Below are 24,355 nucleotides of genomic sequence, written 5' to 3' on the forward strand. Positions count from 1 at the left end.
TGGTCAATCTGTACACTTTGGAAGTCTGAGTATTGCACTAAAATTCAACACATACCATTCCGATTTTATTATACAAATATTGGAACAAGCAAAAGAGGGCCATTACTTGTACATGTATCTTGACTCCTGCTTCTCAACCAGTGGGGATGCCAAGCTTTCACAGGTCAGCCACAATGTCGGCCCAAAATGAAAAAAAAAAATGTTTACTCTAACTGGGCCTCAAAAAAGAAATTGTAGGAGCAGAAGTGGGCCTTGTTTGGAAAAAGGTTGAGAAGCATGGATCTAGACCACACTTTTACTATACCATCATTACTGTGTAAGGTTTCTATGGCATCACTCCTGGCTTGGCTCTTGGCTATGATCATATCCAGGTCATCATTACCCAGTGTGGACACAGACCTTGGCTGCTGAGGAGAAAGAGAGACAGGAAAACATTTCAAACTATTGCAAAATAAGTTCATAAGGATGTTTGCTAAATATAGATAAAGAGTTCTCTAGACACATCCAAAAGTTGTACTTACCTGTGACAGTTTCGACAACGGGCTGTCATCTTTCTCAAATGATGGCTAATCAGCAACTAATAATTTGGCACCAATCAGCAATCAACCAGGTGTGACATCCGAGTGATAGCCATCGTAAATGTCAGTCAGTTGGTATGCCCCCCATCCCAGCTGATTGGCGCCAAATCATCAGTTGCCGATTAGCCATCGCTTGAGAAAGATGACAGCCTGTCATCAAAACTGTGGCAGGTAAATACAACTTTTTGATGTGTCTAGAAAACTCTTTATCTAATTGAATATTTCAAACTATTGTAATTACACCATGTCTGTTTATGTAAATCAAAAGGCAATTCTTCCTGTGAAGAACCCAACACGAAGAAAAAAAAAAGGAATTCTGTGCAGTATTCCTACTCCTAATTCAGAGACTCCAACCCCAGAGACTCCAACTCTCCCGTTTTCGACGGGAGATCTCCCGCCGAAAACCCATTTTTGCAAAATCTCCTGTTCTCCCGCTTGAGATTTAATTTCTCCCGCCCTGGCTCTGTGTCTCCCGTTGGAAAGGATTTCTTACTTATTGCTATCGCATGTTGAAAAAATAAGCCTTAGATAGCACCAGAGAGCATCTAGAAATCTAGGAACTTCGTGCTTCGTACACATCAAAATGAAGTCTCCCATTTGCTAGGGGTTTCAGGCAGGAGAATCTCCAGATCAGAAGGTGCTTTGGGTTGGAGTCTCTGCAACCCCAAGCACCTTTTGATCTGGAGATTCTCCCGCCTGAAACCCCTAGCAAACGGGAGACTCCAAGTTGATGTGCACGAAGCGCAAAGTTCCTTGGGGCCTATAGGGTTCTAGATCCTCTCTCGTGCTATCGAAGGCTTATTTTTTTCAGCATACGATGGCAATAAGTAAGAAATCCTTTCCAACGGGAGACACAGAGCCAGGGCGGGATGATATTAAATCTCAAGCAGGAGAACGGGAGATTTTGCAAAAAATGGCTTTCGGCGGGAGATCTCCCGTTGAAAGCAGGAGAGTTGGAGTCCCTTCTAATTTTCAGAAAAGGGCACTTCATAATATAAAAAGTTTACCAAACAAAGACAAAAATCCTCAGGACACTAACTTTAATGATCATACTACTGAATTACAAGTTAGAGGATGAAAAAAAATGAAAGAATGAAAGAAAAGCTAGCTGACTAATTCATCATCAGTTAGTTTCTGCAATATTTTGTGTAAATAACAATCCTTGTCAGGTATACTCTCATAATAAAAAGTGCATTGATGTAGATCTGTTCTCTACAATGTTGATTTGAATACCTGACAGTTTCTTTGAAACCAGTTAAAAGTTAAGCTGAAAAGGAGTGAAATTTTCTTAGCATAACAATGAAAATTGATCAGAATTGGATGAAAAAGGAAGTAATGACATTTTGAAGTTCTGCTAATTTTTAGGAAACACTTCTTGAACATTCAATATGAATATGCAAATGGTGAAGTGATGATGTCATCCCATCACAACTTGACATATACTGTAAAACATGATATATTCGCGGCATGAAATTTTTCGTGAATTGGAGCCGACAGCCTTTTTTGCGGCATGAAATTTTCGCGAACTGCCACTGGCATTCAATGCATATAGTGTAGGCAAGAACTTTCGCGTGCATTTTAATTTCGCGAATCTGGCGCTCGCGAAATTCGCGAAATCTTAAAATGCACGCGAAAATTCCTCGTTTTACAGTAGTTTGTATATAAAATTTTGAAAATTCCAAAAATTTCATTCAAATGCAATTATGCCCCAGTGTCAAATCCTGATATATCTTACTGATCATTATTTTGAAGTTATCCAACTCGGAATAAATTATACCCCTTAACCGTAACTTAATACCTGGGCTATTTAGCGAGCTTGAATTCCTGGGGGGGGGGGGGGGGGAGCAAAATTTTGCATGAACATAAAGCCGGATGTAATCTACAAGACAGTTCAGTTAAATTTTCCAAAAAATTTCCATTTTCTATTTTGAATTAATCAATTATGCAAAAAATATGCAAAAAAACCTCATTTTCGTCTGTAATTGGCTTATAAAATCTTATGGAATGCTGATTTTTGGTGTAAAATATTCCTAGTGACATTCCTAACATTCATGCATAAAAAAAATTCAGTATCAAAATTAATTTCTTATGTTTTTTTTATCGTTTTTATCAATATTTTTATGTATTTCCCTGTTTTTTTGAACTTTTGTTTTTTGTTGTTTTTTTTCAGCAGAATTTTTTCATACATATTTTTTGAAGCATTAATTATACTAAAATAAATCGATTTTCAGCCATTCAAATTAAAAATATGAATCTTTTATATATATTAACTGAAAAAAACACAATTTATATTGACTTTGTACACAAAATCATGTTTTCGAGCAATTTTTGGGGTTGACGAAAAATTTTTTGAAGGGGCATGGCTTCGGAAACAGTATGCCCCGGCGCAACAAATTTGGTCTCAAAAGTTGTGGGAGACTTGAAAGTAAAAAGTCAGCGAGTGGCGCGGTCAAAAAAATTTTTGCCCGCCGGAATGGTCGCGGAATTCGTCGAGGGGGGCATTATGCCCCCCCCCCCCAGGTAAGTTTAGGGTTAATAATAGCAACTTTGAATTTCATTTTTTTGTACATATTTTAATGGAAAAATTGTGAAGTAATGACATCATTAGCTCACTCATTTGCTTATTCATATCAACTACAGATACAAAAAACTGTTTTTGCAGAAGTTAGCAAAACTTCACAATATATCATAACTTCCTTAATCTTCATCCGATTTTGATCAAATCTTCAGTACTCATAACATTTTTACTCTTTCTTATCAGACTAACTTATAAGTGGACTGGAATTCTTCTTTAAAGATCCGGAAGCTTTCAAAACAAAAATAACAAAAATTGGAACAGTCACTTTAAGTGGAAATAAAATATGTGACTTATCCAATGAAACTTACTAACTGACTGCTAGACAAGATGATTAAAAGCATTTAGAAAATGAAAAAAAAAAAATGGGATGATCTTTCAAGATTTGCAGGGTAGTGAGAAACAATGTTGCAAGTTCTGATAAGGACGAGAGAAAAAACAGAAATGAGGACAGGTAAAAAGAGGGAGAGCACATATACGTAGAGTCTCCTTATGTCTGGAATTGGTGATGTGGTAAGATTGAAGGATGGGTCACCATGTGTATAGTGTGGACTGTTAAGCATTCTTTTGCTTGAAGGTGAAGTCCTGAGACTGTGATGGATCATTGTGTGGGTAGCCCTCATAAGGACTATGGGTTATCATTTTGCTATTTTTACAGTCCTGAGAGGGACAAACCACCAAGCGAGTAGCCCTACTAAGGACTCTTGGGTATTCTTTTGCTGTACTTGCTGAGGTCCTATGAGGGGCAGCTCTTATTACCTGCCGTGCCTGCACACATAGCACTCCTGACAGCTGACAGTCAATACCATCTTCTCACCTCTCCAACCATTAAAACCCTCACTGCTCATCCCCTCATACCTCCCGCTGCATCTTCTCCAATTCACAGGATTTACCAATTCTAGGAAAGATTACTCTACTCTTTTTCACTTACCCTTTTTACTCTCCTCACTTCTCCCCTCTCCTCTTCTAACCTAACAGAGCTTCTTTTAGGGTGGCACAGCAACTGACTTCCACGTGGTCCACCCTGGAAACGTCCTACGGCTAACGAGTTGTCTACCTTTCGGTCATTTGATCTGATCTGATCTACTTGAGACATCTGTGTCTTTGTACATGCCATTACTATCCTCTTCACCAAGGAACTCTTACGTACTGCATTGTAAATATTATGTACATTATTTGAATTGTGTATATTACAGTTGAACCTCTCGTATCCGGACAAGTCGGGACCGAGGCTCATCCGGATAAGGGATTTGGCCGGATACGGGAGACTCAATGCTTTATACATGTACATATACATACACATGTACTGATGTAGCCCATTGTAGTACCACATGTAGTAATGTGTATACTGCAACCTTTTCATTGTTACACTCAGTAACAGACCCCAAAATAGAGGTTCGTGTTTGCAAGAATGAAATCATTTTCTTTTATAAATTCTTGGGATAATTTACCTAAATAATTATTAAGAAATGTATCAAGTATAGGTAATCCATGTGTGTTTGTGTAGGAGTTCTCAAGGAGTTGGGAATTCCCCTTTCCTCCCGTAATTATCTTTAAAAAAAATCACGGCGAGATTGCGTCCGTATAATAGAGAGATCCGGATAAAGGGAGGCCGGATAAGAGAGGTTCAACTGTATTGATGACCTTACCTGACGATGCCTACCCTTGGGATCTTACAATTCACTGTACAGGGCCTCAATCCTGCAGAGAGATGTTATATACAAGTGGCAACTTGCTATGATCCTCTTTCAGGAGACTCATCTCTCTGACAAGTCCTGCATCCAGGCTTTTACTTGCCTTTACAGGAAGCTGGCATCATGGTACTGCTACATATATGAAATTAGCTTGAAAGAGTGTAACATCATTGCCACCTGCACCGAGAACGCTGCCCTCCACTGGCACCTCATCAAGGTGCACGGCCTTCACATCATCAATGTCTACAAGCCCCCTCCTACCCAGCTTGTACCCCATGACCTACCCCAAGCAGTCTTCGGTACTGTATGCCGGCGACTTCAACTGGCAGCACACTGACAGGGGATATGACTACTGCACGTCAAATGGCAAAGAGTTATGCAACTGGGCTTCAGAATTTGACCTCTACCTGCTATTCAATAGACGTCAACCTACCAATTTCTACTCCAGCAGATGGGACTCCTCCACCAACCCAGACCTTGCACGGTGGCATAGTGAATCCTCTGATCTCAGATGCCCCTGAGAGACTAGTACTAGACAGCTTTCCTCAGAGTCACCATATACCTATTATTATTAATGGCACACCCATAGTGTCCCCAACTCTGACATGCTAAGCAAAGAGATGCAATTTCTGCAAAGGCAACTGGAACGTCTACAAGGAAGAGACAGATAACCTAGCAGCTAATCTTCCTTGCCCCTACTACTGGCATCAACAAGGTTCATAGTGCTTTCCTCCTAGTAGTCAGCGCTTCATCAAAAGCAGCCATCCCACGAGGCTGTCGGAAAGAGTATATCCCCGGATGGGACAAGGAGTGTGAAAGGCTCTACGAGACACTCCATAACTCACAAAATTCTGAATATGCCACAGACGCTGCAGCCCACCTGAAGTCTCACCTTGACGACACACGCAAGGCACACGGGCGGGAAGCCTGTGAGAGCATCGACTTCATACACTCAAGCCGGTAAGCATGGCAACTAATCAACAGACTCACTGGAAGGAAAACCAAGAAAAATGCTTGCCCTGTCACACCAGATGCAATAGAACGCACTCTCATCAACAATGGAATATACCCCTCCCCTGACAAGGACTTCTCCAGCGATATCAACAACAAACTGACGGGAATGAGAAACACTCCATCTGCTGATCGTGGCCTCAAAACAGCCTCCACTACGTCTGAAATGAGACGAGGATTAGACACGCTCAAGTGTGGTTTAGCCCTTGGCCCCGACAACATCCACCCAGAACAACTACACCATGCTGGTCCTCGCCTAAGTGACTGGCTAAGACACTTCATGTCGCCATGTCTCTGTGATGCCAAAAACCTCCTGCAATGGAAGAAGGCCACTGTTGTGGCCATCCTAAAGCCAAAACCTCTCATCCGCCTCTGACAAAGTCTGGCATCATGGACTTGTCCTCAAGCTCTAACAAGCACTACAAGACAGACAGATGGTCCTAGCCATCACAAACATCACCTCAGACCACTGCTTCAAAGTTATCATTGATGGCATGTCAAGGAGAACCAGGACCATCAACAATGGTGTTCTCCAAGGCTCAGTCCTTGCACCATCAGTCTTCAACCTTTTCACAGCAGATATCCCCCACATTAGCAGCTCTAAATACGCCTACGCCGATGACCTGGCTATCCTCTAAACCTCAAACTCCTTTGAGGAAGCTGAACACACCCTCACCCAAGACATGCAGACTCTGCAAGTCTACTACCACCAATGGTGGCAGTAACTCAAAGCACAAAGGACCATTTCTTCTGTGTTCTACCAGAACAAGGAAGCAGACTGCCAACTCCAAGTCAAACTCCAAGGAACCAACCTCCCTTTCTGTGCCACTCCAACTTACCTTGGAGTGAAACTCCACCCCTTACTCACCTTCCGTCACCATGCACAGACAGAACGTTGCTGGGAAAGCATCTGCCAGAGTGTGCCTTCTACACCGACTACTGTAAAGGTGGAAATTTTTGCAGTGTTGAAATTTTTGCGCAACCAGAAAATAGCATGAAAATAAAAGCGAATATTTTTGCTTGCCATATGTTCCCGCTACTTACTGTCTTGATTCTGTGGATTTAAAAAATGTGAAACTCTTCTTACTGGGCCAAGCGCAAAAAATTAGTCACGTGAAAATATCCACTTTTACAGTATGTGGTCATGACTGGGGAGCCCATTTTACCACCCTTTGCTCTACCAGTTAACGAGTTGCCTACCTTTCGGTCATTTGATCTGATCTAGTTGAGACATCAGTGTCTTTGTACATGCCATTACTAGCCTCTTCACCGAGGAACTCTTACGAACTGCATTGTGAATATTATATACATTATTTGAATTCCGTATATTATTGATGACCTTACCTGACGATGCCTACCCCTGGGATGTTACAATTCACTGTACAGGGCCTCAATCCTGGGGAGAGATGTTATATACAAGTGGCAACTTGCCATGATCGTCTTTCAGGAGACTCATCTCTCTGACAAGTCCTGCACCCAGGATTTTACTTGCCTTTACAGGCAGCTGGCATCATGGTATTGCTACATATGTGAAATTAGCTTGAAAGAGTGTAATGTCATTGCCACCTGCACCGAGAATGCTGCCCTCCAATGGCACCTCATCAAGGTGCAAGGCCTTCACATCATCAATGTCTACAAGCCCCCTCCTATCCAGCTTGTACCCCATGACCTACCCCAAGCAGTCTCCGTTACTGTTCGAAAGAACTAAAACACATAGGTGGGCAGGTCAAGAAAGGGAAACTTCAACTTGATGTGTATCATGCTTTGAAGGAGCTTGGGATATCTAAGGTCAAACCCACCCGACGAGGTCGCAGGTCATTTCAGAAGACCCAGAAAGCCATCCCTGTCCTCTTAGGCAACAGGCGAACTCGAAAATCAAATAAGATCATTGAACAAAGAACTCCTGCACCGAAAAGGATCTCACAAACTTGCCATCTCAATGAAGAAGCACCCCTCACCAGAGTTGGCTATTGGAATGCACAGTCCATGATGAATAAACCAACAGCAGTATGTGATTTTGTTATAACCGAGAAACTGGATGTTGTGGCCATAACTGAAGCTTGGCTCAGAGGCGACAGTCGTGACAGTCCCACATTAGCTGAAATCCAGAACACGCTTAAAGACTACCGCATTGTTAAGCTGCCTCGCAAAGGAAAGAAAGGTAGAGGATTTTGTGTCATATTGCGGAACCGCTACCATGTCACCAGTAAATCTCATTCCTTTGAATCCTTTGAATGCCTAGAGTTAACAGTATCATGCTCTGGTCAAAAAAAACTTTCTCGCTCATCACCATCTACAGGTCACCACGGACGGGCATCAGCACCTCACTCTTCTTTACGGAGTTTTCCAGGTTTCTCGAATCTGTCAGCCTTCTATGCAGTAAGGTGATAATCTGTGGAGATTTCAACTTCCACTTCGATGACTCACTTACTCCAAGTACAAGAAAACTTCGTGATATGCTGGAGTCTTGTGGTTTGAAGCAGGTTGTCTCTCAACCAACTCACATTCCGGGTCATACATTAGACCTGCTGATTGTACGAGAGGACGATGACACTGTCAGCAATGTCTCAGTTCTCCCCATGATGCCTTCTGATCATGCAGCAATAGTCTTCACTGCATCTCTGGCAAGCCCCCCGCTTACCAAGAAGGAAATTCGTTTCTGCAAACTGCACGGCATTGACTACACAAGATTCAGTGATGATGTTAAAAGTTGTTTTGCCAAAGCGTACGACATCGAAGATCTTGACTTGTGTGAGAAGGTGAAACTGTTCAACAACTCAATCAAAGACACCCTAGATCAACATGCACCAGTGACTGTTAGATCTGTACATCTGCGACCTCATGCTCCCTGGTATGACGATTCACTAAGAGAACAGAAACAGAAGTTGCGTTCCAAAGAACGGTAGTTGAGAAAGTCTGTCCCAAAGCTGACGATTGATAAACAAATAATGAAGAAGGCCACTACAGAATACCATACTGCCCTGAAACAGGCCAAAAGATTATATCACCAGAAGCTGATCAATGACTGCAACAGAAACGACCTATTCAGGCTGATACATGACCTTACCATCGAGCGCCCTGGACAGACTTTACCTTCCCATGACTCATATGAAGAACTCTCTGAGAGACTCTGTAAGTTATTTGATGATCACTCAACTGTGCAATCCCCTGTACAACTCGGAGATGAACCCAACTTCCCTCTCTGGCTCCTTTTCAGTGCTGAAGAATCCCATGAGCTCTTTGACCTGCAGTCTTGAAGCATTTCAAAATGTGTCAGAAGAAGACGTGCTGAAGCTCATAAAATCCAAGAAAATAAAGACATGTCCTTTGGATCCAGCACCTGCTATTGTGTTCAGCAACTGTACGGATACCTTTCTTCCTGCCATTACGGACATGGTAAACCACTCTCTTGATCATGGAGTTTTCCCAAAATCCCTTCAGTCAGCACTCATCACACCCGTACTGAAGAAGCACAATCTCGATCCAGAGTGCTTAAACAACTACCGCCCAATTTCGAATCTTCCATTTCTGGCAAAAGTCATTGAACGTGTAGTATGTCAGCAGCTTATGCGGTACTTAACTGGGAACTCCCTCCTGGCCACGAGGCAGTCTGCCTACAGACAACATCATAGTGTTGAGACAGCACTTTTGCGAGTGCACAATGACCTTTTGCAGTCCCTTGACGACAAATGTCAAGCCATCCTTGTCCTCTCAGATCTGTCCTCAGCTTTTGATACGATAGATCGTGCGATCCTTCTCTCCATGCTGAAGAGCAGGTTCGGCAAGGCCGAAACAGCATTAGCCTGGCTATCATCATACCTTATTGACAGGGAACAGAAAGTGACAGTTGACGGCATCACCTCCGACCCCATTCCACTTAAATGGGGTGTCCCTCAAGGATCCGTAATTGGACCACTTCTGTTCATCTGTTACACCACTGCAGTCCAGGAAATCATCAAAGGTCCTGGATTTGACTGTATGATGTATGCCGATGACACCAAACTCTACATTTCTATGAAATCCACAGACAGAAATCAAATCATCAGGAGGCTTGAGCTCTGTCTGACAGATATCCAGAAATGGATGGAATGCAACCACCTTGTCCTGAATGACAAAAAGATGGAGGTGCTCCATGTGACATCTCATGTCAAGCCTTCCAGAACCCTGACTCCCATTGCATCCAGACAGTGCCAAGTCGTGCCATCTGCAGCAGTTCATGATTTGGGTGTCTTCCTGGACAACAATCTTCAAATGAATCGACATGTCAACAATATCTGCCGTAGTGCTTCCTTTGCCCTGAGAAAAATAGGAAAAATCCGAACCCTTCTTGACAAGCGAACAACAGAGGTACTAGTACATGAGTTCGTGACTTCTGTCCTTGACTTTTCCAACAGCTTACTAATTGGCCTTCCAGACAAGGAGATTAGTAAATTACAAAGGATCCAGAACTCTGCAGCACGTCTGGTAACAAAGTGTAAGAAGTAGGATCACATAACACCAATCCTCGCTGAGCTTCACTGGCTCCCTATTCAATACCGGATCCAGTATAAAATCATTCTGTTTGTTCACAAGGCTCTACACAATATGGCACCGGACTATATATCTGAACTCGTCACTCCATACGACCCTATGAGAAATCTCCGATCTTCCTCTCAGCACTTGCTTCAAGTCAACACAAGAAGGGCCAAGAGATACGGGGAAAGGACTTTTGCTTATGCAGGTCCAGTCCTCTGGAACTCCCTTCCTCAGCTACCCCGATCCCAAGAAGACTTTAAACTGTTCAAAAAACAATTGAAAACTCACTTATTTCACTTAGCGTACAATGTTCAGTAACTTTTGCAGTAGTATAGTAGAATTATACCGTTATCATATGTGCTTTGCCAATTTTCAGTTGTAACTAATACGTTTCATTATGTTATATATGTACACTGTATGGAAAGCGCTTTGAGAACCTATTTTGTGTTGAATTGCGCCATAAAAGAACATTATATTATTACTATTATTATTATGCTGGCTCTCCATACAGTACTGGTAAACTGTCGTCCTTGGACTTTACAGCTTACAGCAAAAAGAATACCCAATAAAGCTTATAAGGGCTACCAACATGGTGATTAGTCCTTCTCACCTCTTCACCAATTCCTAATGTAAGAAGACTCTACTCTCCCTCTCTTACCTTTGCTCCTTTCTGTTCACTTTCCTCATTTCTTCTTTCTCCAATTCCTATCAGGACTTTCAGCATGGTGAACAGCAAACCTCTCCTCATGTTGATCAGAACCGAGTATAGCACTCTCCACTTAATAGGGTAGTGTCAGGGAGAGCATTTCTTACCCAATTAAGCGGAGTACCGCCAGAGAGGGTGTTTCGTACACATCATAGCTATCATGCAGTGTGCCCCCAAAAATATTTTAATGGGACACTCCACAATGATAACTTTAAAAATAGTGAATCAATCCATATAAAATTTCAGGGTATGAAACTATAACTCATTGCCCACATCTTACAGAAAACCCCATTCAATTTGCTTCAGTAGTCAAAGAGAAATAAGGAATTTTGTAGAGCATGTCAGGAATCTCTACCCTCCAAGTTCTGTCTATTGTTTTCACACACAAGAGCATCGAAGTGCTAAACTTGGAAGAATCAGACTCATAACATGCTTTACAACAATCCACATTTCTCTGTGACTGCTCAACCAAATTTAATGGGGTTTTCTGCAAAATAGAGCCAAGATGTTGTATAGTAAGATCCTGAAGTTGCATTTGGACAGTTTAATCATATTGGGTGTTATCAATGCGAAAATGCGAATGTAATTTTTTTGGGGGACATACTGTGCACTTATTATATAGCACCACATTCATATCATGCACAGTATATCACTACAACTATGGCTCATTTAAAGTTGCATGTAGCCTTCGCAGAAACCCTAATTTCTCTTGTAATGGTTTTAAGGAAAAAACATAGAAACCAAACAGAATTATTGTGTTTCATATACGTATGTGCCTCGTTGATGACCAACTGTAAAGGATACCAATAATCAGTAATTCATGCCTAGTCGTTGCTTGCATGAGTGCAGATTCAACATTCATGAAAATATGATAGACATTGGACAAGTCATATCAATATGACACTGTATTAAAGTGCAAACTTGACATCGCAAACTTGCATGCAGCCATAAATCATGTGTTCATTAATGGCGATCTAAGTTCGCTTTTTTGTGAACATTCGAAGAAAGGCAAGAGTCTCAATGGAGCTAGCTTATTCTTTGTTTTTATCAAGGGCTGGTTAGACACTTATAGTGATCAGTGTGTCACTACTATGTGTATCTATGATAGTCTGTTTGACACTGGTGTAATGATTTTTACATGACAGGTATAAATGCGTCTACATGTAGTAATATGGTGAACTAATTGTTCACTGCACACTAACATGTTAGAACATAAGCCACAGTGCTTTATTGCCTCTAAGCACCTACACTTCCTTCAGAATTTACTGGTAAATTTCATACATTCCACAGACTTGCAGGAAACGATGAGAATACATGAGGCTTGCCTGGAAAATTTCTACCTGTTTAAACTGGAATGCCTACCTGATAATCCGGTAAGTATGACATGCATTGGAACTGTCTATTCACATGTGGAGACTAATGTATTGTACATGGTACATTGTATAAGATAATACATGGCTGAGATTAGCATTTAATTTCTGTGTTATGTCAAAGGGATCTCTGTGCTTAGGCAGTACACTGTGTGACAAACCTTTCTTATATTTAGTGTCCTCCCTCCATTTCTCCAGTTTGTGTAACACATGGCTAATGCAACCAAATCAAAGCCATAATATGTGACTGTGCATTGCAAAATAAACAAAAAGTCGTACGCCCTGGTTGAATAGCCAATCTTGAGTTTTTCGTACTTTCTGAATGGGCAATTCTTCTACAATATTCTAAAGTTTGGGTTCATAATACGAAAGGGAAATTGTGCATTTAGCAGTAGCTGCGTTTCCAGAACACATTTTTTTTTCTTCAAAGAATACTGTGATTAGGCACAAATTTGTATGTCTTACAGGCCCCTTTTCATTTCTTAGAAAACCTTTACACTTCACTTTCAACTCTAATGACTTTTGAAAGGGTAAGGCTACTGCTGTGAAAGATGGTATTAGTCATGAATAGAATGCGTGAGAAGAGTATGCTCAGTTTCAGCATAATCTGATAATCTCTTCAATGTTGTTGCTATGGAGTTTTACATTTTGTTTTTTGGTCTCATTCATTGCACATTGGGCTCGGAATGATTAAGACCTTGAATAGACCCTACACTTCAGAGCGTCTTTTCTCAGTACATAATGTACTTTTTCGGGGCGTGTTCTTTCTTCCCAATATTTAGATAGGTTAGGAGAATCCATTAGAATTGAATTACCATTACACATCATTTTAAAGCTTAAAGGTTATTCTTTCAGAATCTGGCCATAACTAAAAGTCTATGTCTGGAAACTTTTTGTTGGTTCTCTGATGCAGGGTCACATATGACAGGCACATTCAAGGATGCGGTAACTTGCTGCCTCATTGTGAAATATCTAAAAAGTTGTTGATGCTGTTGCAAACCTTTCTGTCTTCAGCATTGACTGGAGAGGGAGCTATTCGGCTTCTCATTGGTGCAGGCATATGGGTCTCACCAGTGTCGATGCCAATAAATGCACTGTCAGAGTCCAATGGGATGGAGGGAGACCCCTGCAGCGAAAAACAAAATAAAACCAGAGACAGAAAGAGGTTAACCTTAATCTTGCCTAAAAGGTGCTCAGTTTTACCACTATACATGCTTCCTATTCATCCTGACAAAAGTTGGTATAAAAAACTCATGCACTGTTACATGAAAGATATCAAACATCAGTGTCAAAGGAATATATATGTATATATAAAAACTAAACAAAAAGAACAAAAATGAAATGAGGTCACAGCCCTGCAATATGGACTACTGAATTAACAGTGAGCCTGTTGTAAGATGTACAGCAACTGTTTACCTGTAGCAGGTTTTACATTCATGGAAATACTTGTTGTCAGTTTGATTCTTTTTATATCAACACCACATGACTTTAAAAGCTCTATACAGCAAGCCTGAAAGTAGTCTCTCAGCTGAAGAGTATGATCATTAAGTTCATGGCACTAATAAGCAGTATTCTGTCAAAATAACTGAGGTAAAGCAGTACAAATATTAATGTACAGCATCACAGATTTTTTTTTTCATCATCGATAAGAAACTTGTCTGAAATCTTGAAACACAAGAGAGATTCATCAACTATTGATACTTGAATAACAGCAAACTTACCCTGCCAATGGTATTCATGTTAGGCACCCCTGTGGCTGTTGTAGGTTTGCCTGTAAATGTATATTAATTCAGGAGCATGTTATTATTTAATCATTAATAACAATCTGTGTAATGGTCTTCGATCTACTTGAGAGGTATTTATTAAAATCTCCATAGTTTTTAAAACATCCCTAAACTTGAATGCAGCCATAATCAGCAAGTTAAATGTGTATAGAGGAAAGATATTTCCAGCTCAGAAATTCATTCCACTCAAATGATCTTTTCATCAAGAATTTTGACTGGAAAAGCAAGGCAATGTTGTTGTTCTGGGTGGTTGTCTGTGTGCTAGCTAAGGTAGAGGGAGACTGCTTAAAAAAAGAGTATCATGCAGCTGAGACACATTTTTACATACAAAACTCTACACACATGAACATTTCAATAGCTATAGTAGGCTGTTGCATTATGTTAGGCAAATATTCATCCAAGCAAATAAATTTTCAGCAGCATTATGCTTGACCATTAAATCTTGATAAGGAATACAGAGCAGAGACTATGAACAAAAGTAATAATAATATGAATGGCAATATGCAAGTCTTGTCTAGACAAAGACTTTAAGATTATATGATATGTTGTTTGAATCAGCAAATTGCAGAAGGTAAATGAAAGAAAGAGAAGAAGAAATAAATATGTTTAAAACAGAGTAAGAATGTAAGTAAAGTTTTGCCATTAAACATATCGTGCAAACTTAATAAATATATTAAAGCCATTGTGATCATACGGACTTCAGCAAGACACAATGTAGCACCTCCCTTCTAGTAACCCCTCCACAACTATCATCTCAATGATACTGATTTGAAACAGGTTCCAATGGTAGTGACAGAGTTTAAATAAGGAAACACAGTACTACAATGCTCTGTTCTAGACAGGAGTTACTTGAAGGAAAGGAGACACCTATGTCTACTACAAGGTATATTCACCAAATCACAAAACTTATCAAAACAAGACCTGATGTCCAGCCCTATGCAAAAAATAGTAAGAGGTGTGATGTGTATGCACTCTTTAGGTTGACAGAGGGTTGTGTCTACAGGTGATCACAATATAGCACCCCAAAAAAGAAGAAAAGAATAAGAAAAAAAAAGAGAGAGAGAAAGGAAAGTGATGACTGGTCACATGTGAAAAACTAATCTGATATCAGCACTTACAAAAAAAATAAATAAATGAATAAATGGAATGGAATGGAAATGAACAGCAACATGAAGCAAAGTGAGCTAGGATCTTGGGCTTGATTCTGTTTTACCTCACAGGAAAACACACACACAATACTTTTTTCTTTTTCATATGCTTAATCACATTATGTTATTCTACTTGAACTGCAAACACTTTCTCCTTTCATAAGTGAAATAAGAATGAACCTTTGCACCCAAAATATATGGCTAAATAACAGCATCAAGAATCACAGCACTTATAGGTAAGACACAAATATTTATGTGCATCTAAATCTTTCAAAAGTCACTAATCTTTTTGATTGAGAAATTCAACAAAACAAGGAATAAAGAAGCAATGAAACGAAGTGTAGTGGAAGTCCTTCCCCTCTTGGTGTTCACCACATCATTAGTTCTGATGTATAGACTGCTCATCAATGATCACATTGCCCTCACGAAATTACTCGCTAATTTCATCAAAATCTAATTGCAACTATTTCACTGGTTCACATGTTCACATTTAAACATAAATTTTGAGAAACTAAACATCTTACACTGACGACATAGTTATGCAGATAGCTATGAAGGTACATTTCTTATATATTTTAGAGAACAATCCAGGCATTATTGTAATTTGTAAGTTTACCTTGTCCAAACACTACATAGAGAAAACCACAAAACAAAAAGGGAAAAGGTTAATAAATTCCATATTGTGTGTGTGAGGATCATTCAGCTGCTCATGAAAAATTCATTTTACTCCACAATCTGAACTTTGATACATATGATCACAATATTTTTCTTTTGAACAAGACTAAAGTAAAGTACTGTTTGTTAAAGATATTTAACACAAAGAAATATTTGATACATCTAATAAAGCAAACTGTTTTCTCAATATGTATGGTAGAAGGTGAGCTACAATTATACCTTATAAGGTATCATAAGACACATCTTTTCCATGCAACAACTTCCTGCCTAATAGAAGAGTCCTTAATTTTTTCTATGGAAAATAGGAATCTGACTACTGATGATAAAGTTAATGAATCAGAATTAAATGATCAATTCAAGTGATTATTGAATATCTCAACTTTAATTGTTTGTGAGTGACTACACATTCATAGCTGTTATTGCAGGCTTTAAATCACTTTTCAAATATTGGCATCATTATTCCAATACAAAGTATTCTGTTCAATCACTGATATTTTATTAGAATATAGTGCTTTGAGAATTTGTTAATATGCAGAATTTCAAACTTATCATCACTACTGGAAGTGTTTGAAGCCTTGATAAGTTTTTAATTCTTATCAAAATTCCTCGGAGCAAATTCTGCCGAGGTTGGTTAAGAGTGATCTTATCATGATATTTATCGCATTCAGTTGTTGTTATCAAAACAGTCAGGATGGACCCATAGATAGATAGCTTTGCTCTACTTTGGTTATATAAGTGAGAATAAAAAAGACCTGCGCTGTGATTACAGAAGTGATGAAGACAAAATCAAGGCTGCATTAGCTGAATGTGTGAAGGAAAGATATCCATAGCCACCATGCTTACTCAAGGACTGCTTTTGCTTGGGCATTGTAACAAAGAAGTCTTTCTGGGCGTTCATGTTATCTTCTGATCGGAAGTATGATTGGTAAACTAGTGAAAAGAAAAGGACCACCACATAGGAATGATGAAGAGAGATTAATGAATAAATAAAAAACCAGTGAAGCTTGACACAATTCATATGTGTTTAAGACTAGGGCTATTATGGTGATACATACAAATAACAACACAGGCAAAAATAGAGGGATCCAGTCTGTAATAATGAAGAATTTATTTCTTCATTACTTATTCCACTAGAAATGCAGTATCATCTAGGTTTCTCAACTCCATATCAGGATTTCAGGGACACTACATGCAAATATAAATTTAGAGACTTATTATGGGCTAAATTGTGTTGCATGCATGTTACATGCCACATAACAATAAAATGACTGAAACAAACAGAGTGCTGCTACAGATCTAAGTGAGGAAATGCAACTCATAAACTGTTTATAACAGGATTTTGTCTGAAAACTCAAAAAGAATTAAAGAATACAGTATATACGTGTATGTAGATGTCAGTGATTTACAAGCATGGATAAATATGATAAAAAATATTCAACCATCTTCATCACCAAAATGAGAAACCAGGCAGTGTGCATCCCAGAGTCAGAGTGGATTCCCCTTTTTTGTTAGTCTCGAACTACATGTAAAACAACTGAAGTGTAGGACAACTTTCAAGTCACAGTAAAGGCAAAGGCATTCTGGCAGGAAAGGTATTTCATAGTATGGCTGATGTGGAGTGATAAAAAGATAAACTGTTTACACAGAGAGTACCAGGGTATGTATGTTGTGCTTGTTTGTTTTGATTATGCAACCTTATTCAACGTTACCAAAGAAAGTGAAATGTGTATCTTCTTTTCGAAAAATGAAATAAAGTTTGAATTGAATTGAATCGAATTGAATGAAATGAAAGTGTTATTCTATTTCCTATTTAAAGATTGATGCAGATATAGTATATGTTTTACCCGTGGCACCTATCACTAAGTCAGCTTTAGATCATGCATAATCAATTTAAAATGAACGTGTCATAAACTTTCCAGTGTTTTGGTAATTCATATCACTTTGTGAATATCATTCTTTTCAATACTGTTATACCAGTGTTTGGATTATGTCAACTTTTAAGTCTCAAGCTATTTGTTACAACACTTTGTATCAATAGCTTCAGGCAATCTTGTTCTGAACCACAAAGGCACTGCACAAGTTGATCACAACAAAGAGAATGCTTGTGCTGGATTGGATTTTTTAAACAGTTTCTCTCGCCCATAAGAAGTCCTTAGTGTACGAAAGGTAGTAATCAGTATGTGCATGTAACCAGGTTTAAGTCATAAAAAACACACATCGGCACAGGTGTCCTTCTGGTCCGTCTCTAAATTATTCAAAATATTTGTTGATTATTGCTTAGCTTTATCAATTATTTATATTTTTTGGGGGTTTTTTTTCTTTGGATCACAGTGGTTTTCTGCCAGATATTGCCTGAGGTTACTGTGTCTTTAAAGGCCTACAACAATCATGCATAGCCTCCTGACCTTTACGCATTTCCTCAAGTTTCTCTTGCTGTGCTCTGAGGAGTGCCCTCTGTTGGGCCTCAAGGGAAATGTCCGAGTCAGGTTTGTTTGGGAAGGCATCCTTAAGCTGCTGTCTGCTGTGAGTGTTGCTGCCTGGTCAGACAGGCCACAATACATTGTATAATTTGTCTTGTACATTACCTGCACTTCACTAATGGGCCACATCACCTATTGCATATAGCACTGCCATGCAAAATGGACTACTGTTATTTTAAACATGCTGTATTTGAAACATCAACCCCTCTTGAGACCTAACTAAAAATTTGTACTCTGAAAATTGTTCAAAGTTCGTTAAACTATTTGGTTGTCACTTTTATGAAGACATTGTTTCTCTCCAAAGTTTCATTAACCATTTTATGACTGCAAGAAAATTACACAACTCTACAAGACAACATCAGGAACTGACATATGCACCAATCTCCAGCTTGTCAAGATGAAACTTTTGGTTGTATTTTTCCTTCTCGTTTTCTCTTGTTCAAATTATAGTCGTCATATAATCTAATAGTTGATAAGGCATTTGAATAAATAACACAAAATGCATCCGAAATATCATAATATTGAATGCATGTTTCCATTTACCCTTAAATGTCTTCCCTTGGTATTCACTCTCATGTCTGACAGGACAATCTTATGCTTTGCCCATTTTTTTCTCTTTTACGGCTGTAGCGTCTTCAAGCTATAAGCTTATTTGATTACAGTCGTCTGCATTCACTCTCCCAATACATGTACCATAATTCAGTCAGATCATTTGTTTCACTATCCTCAGTAGCTCCAAATCAATGTGTTTATTCTTTTCTTTAATCTGTTAACAGCCCATTGTACATGTAACTTTCAATTATGTTCAGATGTACACACTGTTGAAAAAAATGGCTGTAGTTCATTTGAAATACAACTCACTTGAATTTGGAATGTGAACTGACAATGTACTTCAAATGGCTATGATAGATGAGATGATATATATTCTACCTGCACTTCACCTTTTCACTTCTCTTCCTCCCTTGTTCAATTATATCTACCATAAAACTTAATATTTGATGAAGCATTTTAATTCAAACCTACATGTCTGAAACAGCATCCAACAAAACCACTTCCTTCAAATTTCTCTCATAGGCATCCACATTCATAATGTTAAAATTGTTACCATGCACTTCAAATATTTCTTATACTCCGATGTAGTCTGTAAATTGTGCAATACATATTAGATGCTTAAGTAATGTTAAATCTATAAAGAACAGACAATTTCAATCATGCATCATTCACAGAGTATCTTAATTTCTGTTTCATTATGTTAAAGGGACTGTACAGTACTGGTTGAGGTGGGATTCATTTTTTGAACATTCCTAAGTGAGATAATGAGAAACCTCTTATGATATATGAAAGAGCATGTAATTTTAAGAAGGATTCAATGTTTATTTGATGAAAATTGGTATTCAAATGGCTGAGATGTCCACAAAAGTGATAATAATAAAAGGCGCCAGGACATGCCTTTTATTAGGATCTCTTTGTTTTGCCTTGTTTTGGGATATCTCAGCCATTTCAAAACTGATTTTAATCATATAAACTTTTGATGCCCTTTAGAATTACATGCTCTTTGACATCTCATAGAGTGGTTTCTGAATATCTCGCAAAGCGTTAAAAGCTAAATCCTCACCTCGACCAGAACTGTACACATCCTTTAAATTAATTCTTCAACAAAGAATATGAATACTGTGCATTTAATACAATTTTGAGGTAAGCCAAGCTAAATTGCACACTGCTCTAGACTCCTCTGAGTATGAAATGACAAGTAGAGTAGATGCAAACTTACTTCTGTTCTTGAGACCATCAAAGTCCTCTGCAGCCTGGTGCGTCATGTTGCGGAGTGCTGCCACATTACCCTTGTGGCGGGCCAGCTCAAAAACGTCAACCTGGGGGCTGCCTCTGCGAGGTGCATGGGCTGCCCTTGGCAAAGGGTTATAAGGGTCATACTGGAAGAAATAGGTGAAGAGTAAAACTGATTACGACATGCCATTTTGAGGCATCTCACACTTAGAATATATCACAAATAATGACCAAGCTTTAGAAAGATGGTCAACAGCTTTAAAAATGAACTCTGACCTCTCAATATGTTCTTTTCCATAATTTCCTCGCATTTATTCTCGAATAAACTTATCAAATACTATGTTTACCGTCTCTATCATTATCACGAAAAGACAGCTTTGAAGGAAACTTTACCTAAATTCCATGCCTTCATCAGCTACTAGTACTGTAGTGACACAACATTTAATCCTCTGACAATTGCTCGACCTGTCTTTTTCAGGTTGTGAAAGGATTTTAGGTTTTGTTTGATGTGAGGATTAGGGTTACACGTTCAGTTTATGGGTAGAATTTATGTGTGGCTCAGCATGCAGCTACTTCATGGCAGCAATTGTTGCTGGAGCAAATGTCATGGAACCGCTTGATCTCGTACATGTAACAAGAGACCCAGTTAGTCTAGTGCTCACTTGAGTATCGCAAGTTCACCTTCCATGATTGTTGCAGACTACTAACGAAGAAGAACATAACAAACGTGTAAGCTTTGGGGGCATCGTGTATACACTGGCAATAATACCATCAAAATGTTAAAACTGGGCTCTAATTTGATCCTGGGGCTCATCCCTTGATCTGGCATCTACAAACTTGTAACTTGTTGCATTCACCAAATATACACTGTATGGTGCATACTCGGAGCAATTCTGGTTTAAAGAAGATGATATCTCTTTTTTAAAGTTTCCTTTTAGAATTTGGGAGCTCTGGGGTTCCCTGTGAGCTGGGGGCAAGGTGCCCATTAGTACAAATCTATATTCTAGCACTCTCGTAATAATAAATTCGAAGTTTACAGACAAAATTGACCATGCATTTTCATGACAAAAATGCAAAAATTGGGCTCCAATTTGGTCAACCACAGGGCCCAGAGCAGAGCACCCCAAATATACCATAAGCAAACTGAAAACTACACTCAAAATATATGTGTATGCACTCACAGCATTTTATCTATCATTTTTTGTTTGACAGCAGACTTTGAAAGATTCTCCAACTTGGGTCCTGTGGACCCAAAGTGTGGCACAATGCTCATTTGTATCACAATAGTGATACTAATTACCCACGCCGATGAAAATCGGCAGGGGGTTATGTAAAGGGTTCCGTATGTTTGTTTGTTTGTTTGTTTGTTTTTGTTTGTTTGTTTGTTTGTTTGTTTGTATGTTTGTTTGTTTGTTTGTTTGTTTGTTTGTTTGTGTACAAGATAACAAGAGAACGGGTAAACGGATTTGCACGAAATGTTCAGGGAATGTTTGGATAATGACAGGAAAGAATCGATTAGATTTTGGTGATAATCGGTTGACCCTTGCAAATTCTGTGTGACCTTGAAGTTTTGACCCCATGGTATAGTGACCATTCCGAAAATTTCCCGTTTCTCACTTTGCGATTTTCCGCTACCATACGAAAACATAAACTCCCCAACGATCCGACTTCGCTGCTCAAATGTTCGTAAGAATTCCGAAATTTACGTTTAGGCCTATTTGAGGGACTATGTCCTTCTAGATTTATGAAAGTTCATTCTCCGTCATCACAAACTGGCCCGTATTTTGATGATTTTTCAAATTAACATTGATTGTTTTTTTCGTTGGAGGAGCATTTTGCTCGGTCGCAGTCACACTGCACGATATGCGTGCTCAATGTCAATGCGTGTGAAAGGCCGCTGAAAATGCATCGCGCTCTACACTGTTGGTGCAAAATTGCACCGGGGACGTTGCGGTGCTCGTTGGTGGCCGAATACTGGTGCAGTAGACATTTGCATTCAACCCTTGCATTGAATAATTCCCGTAGACACTAATCATAGGGGTAATTGCCTAGGGGGTACGTAAATTTTGTTTTTCTTTTTTGCTTTTGTGGATACCATCAAAGATCGTACACTCATACGACCTTTGATATCATCACACTCTCGGCTTGCTATAATCAAAATATCCCGCAAGAAAACGGCGTATTTCTCGATTTTTAGCGCTTTTTCCGTGACCCGTCGCGTAGACAATACTCTTAAAACTGGACTTAATTCGCGCACGCTTAGAAAAGTTCCGATTCTGCACTTTTGACGGTGGAATTTGGGATTTTCGATGGATTTTTGGAGGAGACTTAAAGGGGAAGGCTAGTAACTGATCAGTGGGAATCAGTGGAAATGCTGGGAGATGATTGTTCCAATCCTTATGGGATTCATTCAAGAGTTCATTGTATATCTATTGTTGTGTGAAAATGATTTGCTTCAGAACGGTCTCATATTCAAGTAATGTGCAGATTAATGCTCCGTCACTGACTAGGGACGCTAACCTGGAAGCATTAAACTGCACATTACTTGAATATGAGACCATTCTGAAGCAAATCATTTTCACACAACAATAGATATATAATGAACTCTTGAATGAATCCCATAAGGATTGGAACAATCATCTCCCAGCATTTCCACTGATTCCCACTGATCAGTTACTAGCCTTCCCCTTTAAGGACTTTCCTATACGTGAATGAGTGTTAATACCGTATGTGTAATGATGTGATTTGCGTGTGATGTGACTGTAGAACCAAAGATCGTACACTTCAGTGTACGATCTTTGGTAGAACTCACTGGCTGGTGATAAAGCACACTGGCAATTAAGTGGCCGAATTCTGGTAGATGACCGAATGCACATTATGTTTACCCCGACTTTGTACTTAGGCATGGGTCTGCCGCCTTTGACGGCCCCTCTCTAGTTACTATATGCAAAGTTTGGTAAAGAGTTGACCATGCATTTTAAGAAAAAGAAAACGTGAAAATTGGCCTAAATTTTCTTATAATTTGGGGGTTCTGGGCTAAGTTCCAGTTAAGCCTTTCACTCAGGTGAACTTCAGATTGTAAAGTTCTGATATCTACCACAAAGGCCTCACACTCATGGACTCTCCATTACTGTATATTTCATAGAAACAGCCAAATACCAAGCTAGAATTTGGAATGATTCAAATACCAATTACTAGTCCTCATGAATGCTTCAAATATCTTTGCAATCTTGTTTCATCTGTTCAGGTTGTTACAAACCCACTTGCATTGCACACCTAGCACTTAGGCACTTGCCTGTCCTAAGTATCAAGTCCTTGGCACAATGTCCATTCAGACAACTGCGAGAAAAGAATTTATTCTTCAAAGTCTTGCTATTATGATATTTTTAGCACCACCTGCTGTGTACTACATTCTTTAGAAAGTATGATATTGGTCTACATTCAATAGAATTTGTTGACACACATGGAAGTTCACTTCATATTTTATCACCTGGTTGTACTTAATCACACAAGCATATTGTGCAACTTGCATAAAACACACCACAATGTGTTGCTTGAAGGTTTGCATAGGGAAGTAAATTGGGAGTTTTCGTTACACAATGGAAAACTGAGAATACACACAAGCAATCAGCTGTGACAGTCCCCATGTTCTGTCTCCCGTCCCCATATCTAAGCAGTTTCGCTTTCCTGTTAGGATGGAGGCGTGGGTCAAGATTGTTGATTGGCTGATTGGCTGGCTGGCTCACTCCTGCCCAGCATCGGGACTGAACGCTATTTTGGCCGAGTACTGTACTCGTTTTCCCCAGGACTGGACATTTCTCGGATTTGATCATGCGCAGAAGCAAATTTTGCACACGGCATGCTCAACTACTGGCTGCATCATGCATTCGAAAACATGCCACTGAGGGATAAAGAATTGCAGTGACACCATGTGTATGTAGTCCTTAACCGGATCGTTGCTTGGCAGAAGAAGAGTTTAGAAGGAGGAGAATTGAAGAGGGAAGCGACATATGGGAGTTGTAAGGAGGGCAAAA

At 39.4% G+C, this 24,355-nt stretch overlaps 1 protein-coding gene across 1 annotated transcript in view; it reads right to left on the reverse strand.

Moving 5' to 3' along the window:
* The window catches only part of LOC139721490 (uncharacterized), a 175,755-nt gene that overhangs the window by 8,589 nt on the left and 142,811 nt on the right, over window positions 1–24,355 (reverse strand). Inside the window, exons 49-54 of the mRNA XM_071632804.1 lie at window positions 20,308–20,467; window positions 18,462–18,593; window positions 15,998–16,009; window positions 14,171–14,220; window positions 13,450–13,575; window positions 305–407 (exon numbers count right to left, since the gene is read on the reverse strand). Of these exons, the coding sequence (XP_071488905.1) occupies window positions 305–407; window positions 13,450–13,575; window positions 14,171–14,220; window positions 15,998–16,009; window positions 18,462–18,593; window positions 20,308–20,467 (583 nt within the window). The remainder of the gene's footprint in view (window positions 1–304; window positions 408–13,449; window positions 13,576–14,170; window positions 14,221–15,997; window positions 16,010–18,461; window positions 18,594–20,307; window positions 20,468–24,355) is intronic.

This window comes from Diadema antillarum, unplaced genomic scaffold (assembly GCF_040938485.1).
Source record: "Diadema antillarum isolate AM-2024a unplaced genomic scaffold, OU_Dant_1.0 scf00000144, whole genome shotgun sequence".
NCBI classification, from domain to species: domain Eukaryota; kingdom Metazoa; phylum Echinodermata; class Echinoidea; order Diadematoida; family Diadematidae; genus Diadema; species Diadema antillarum.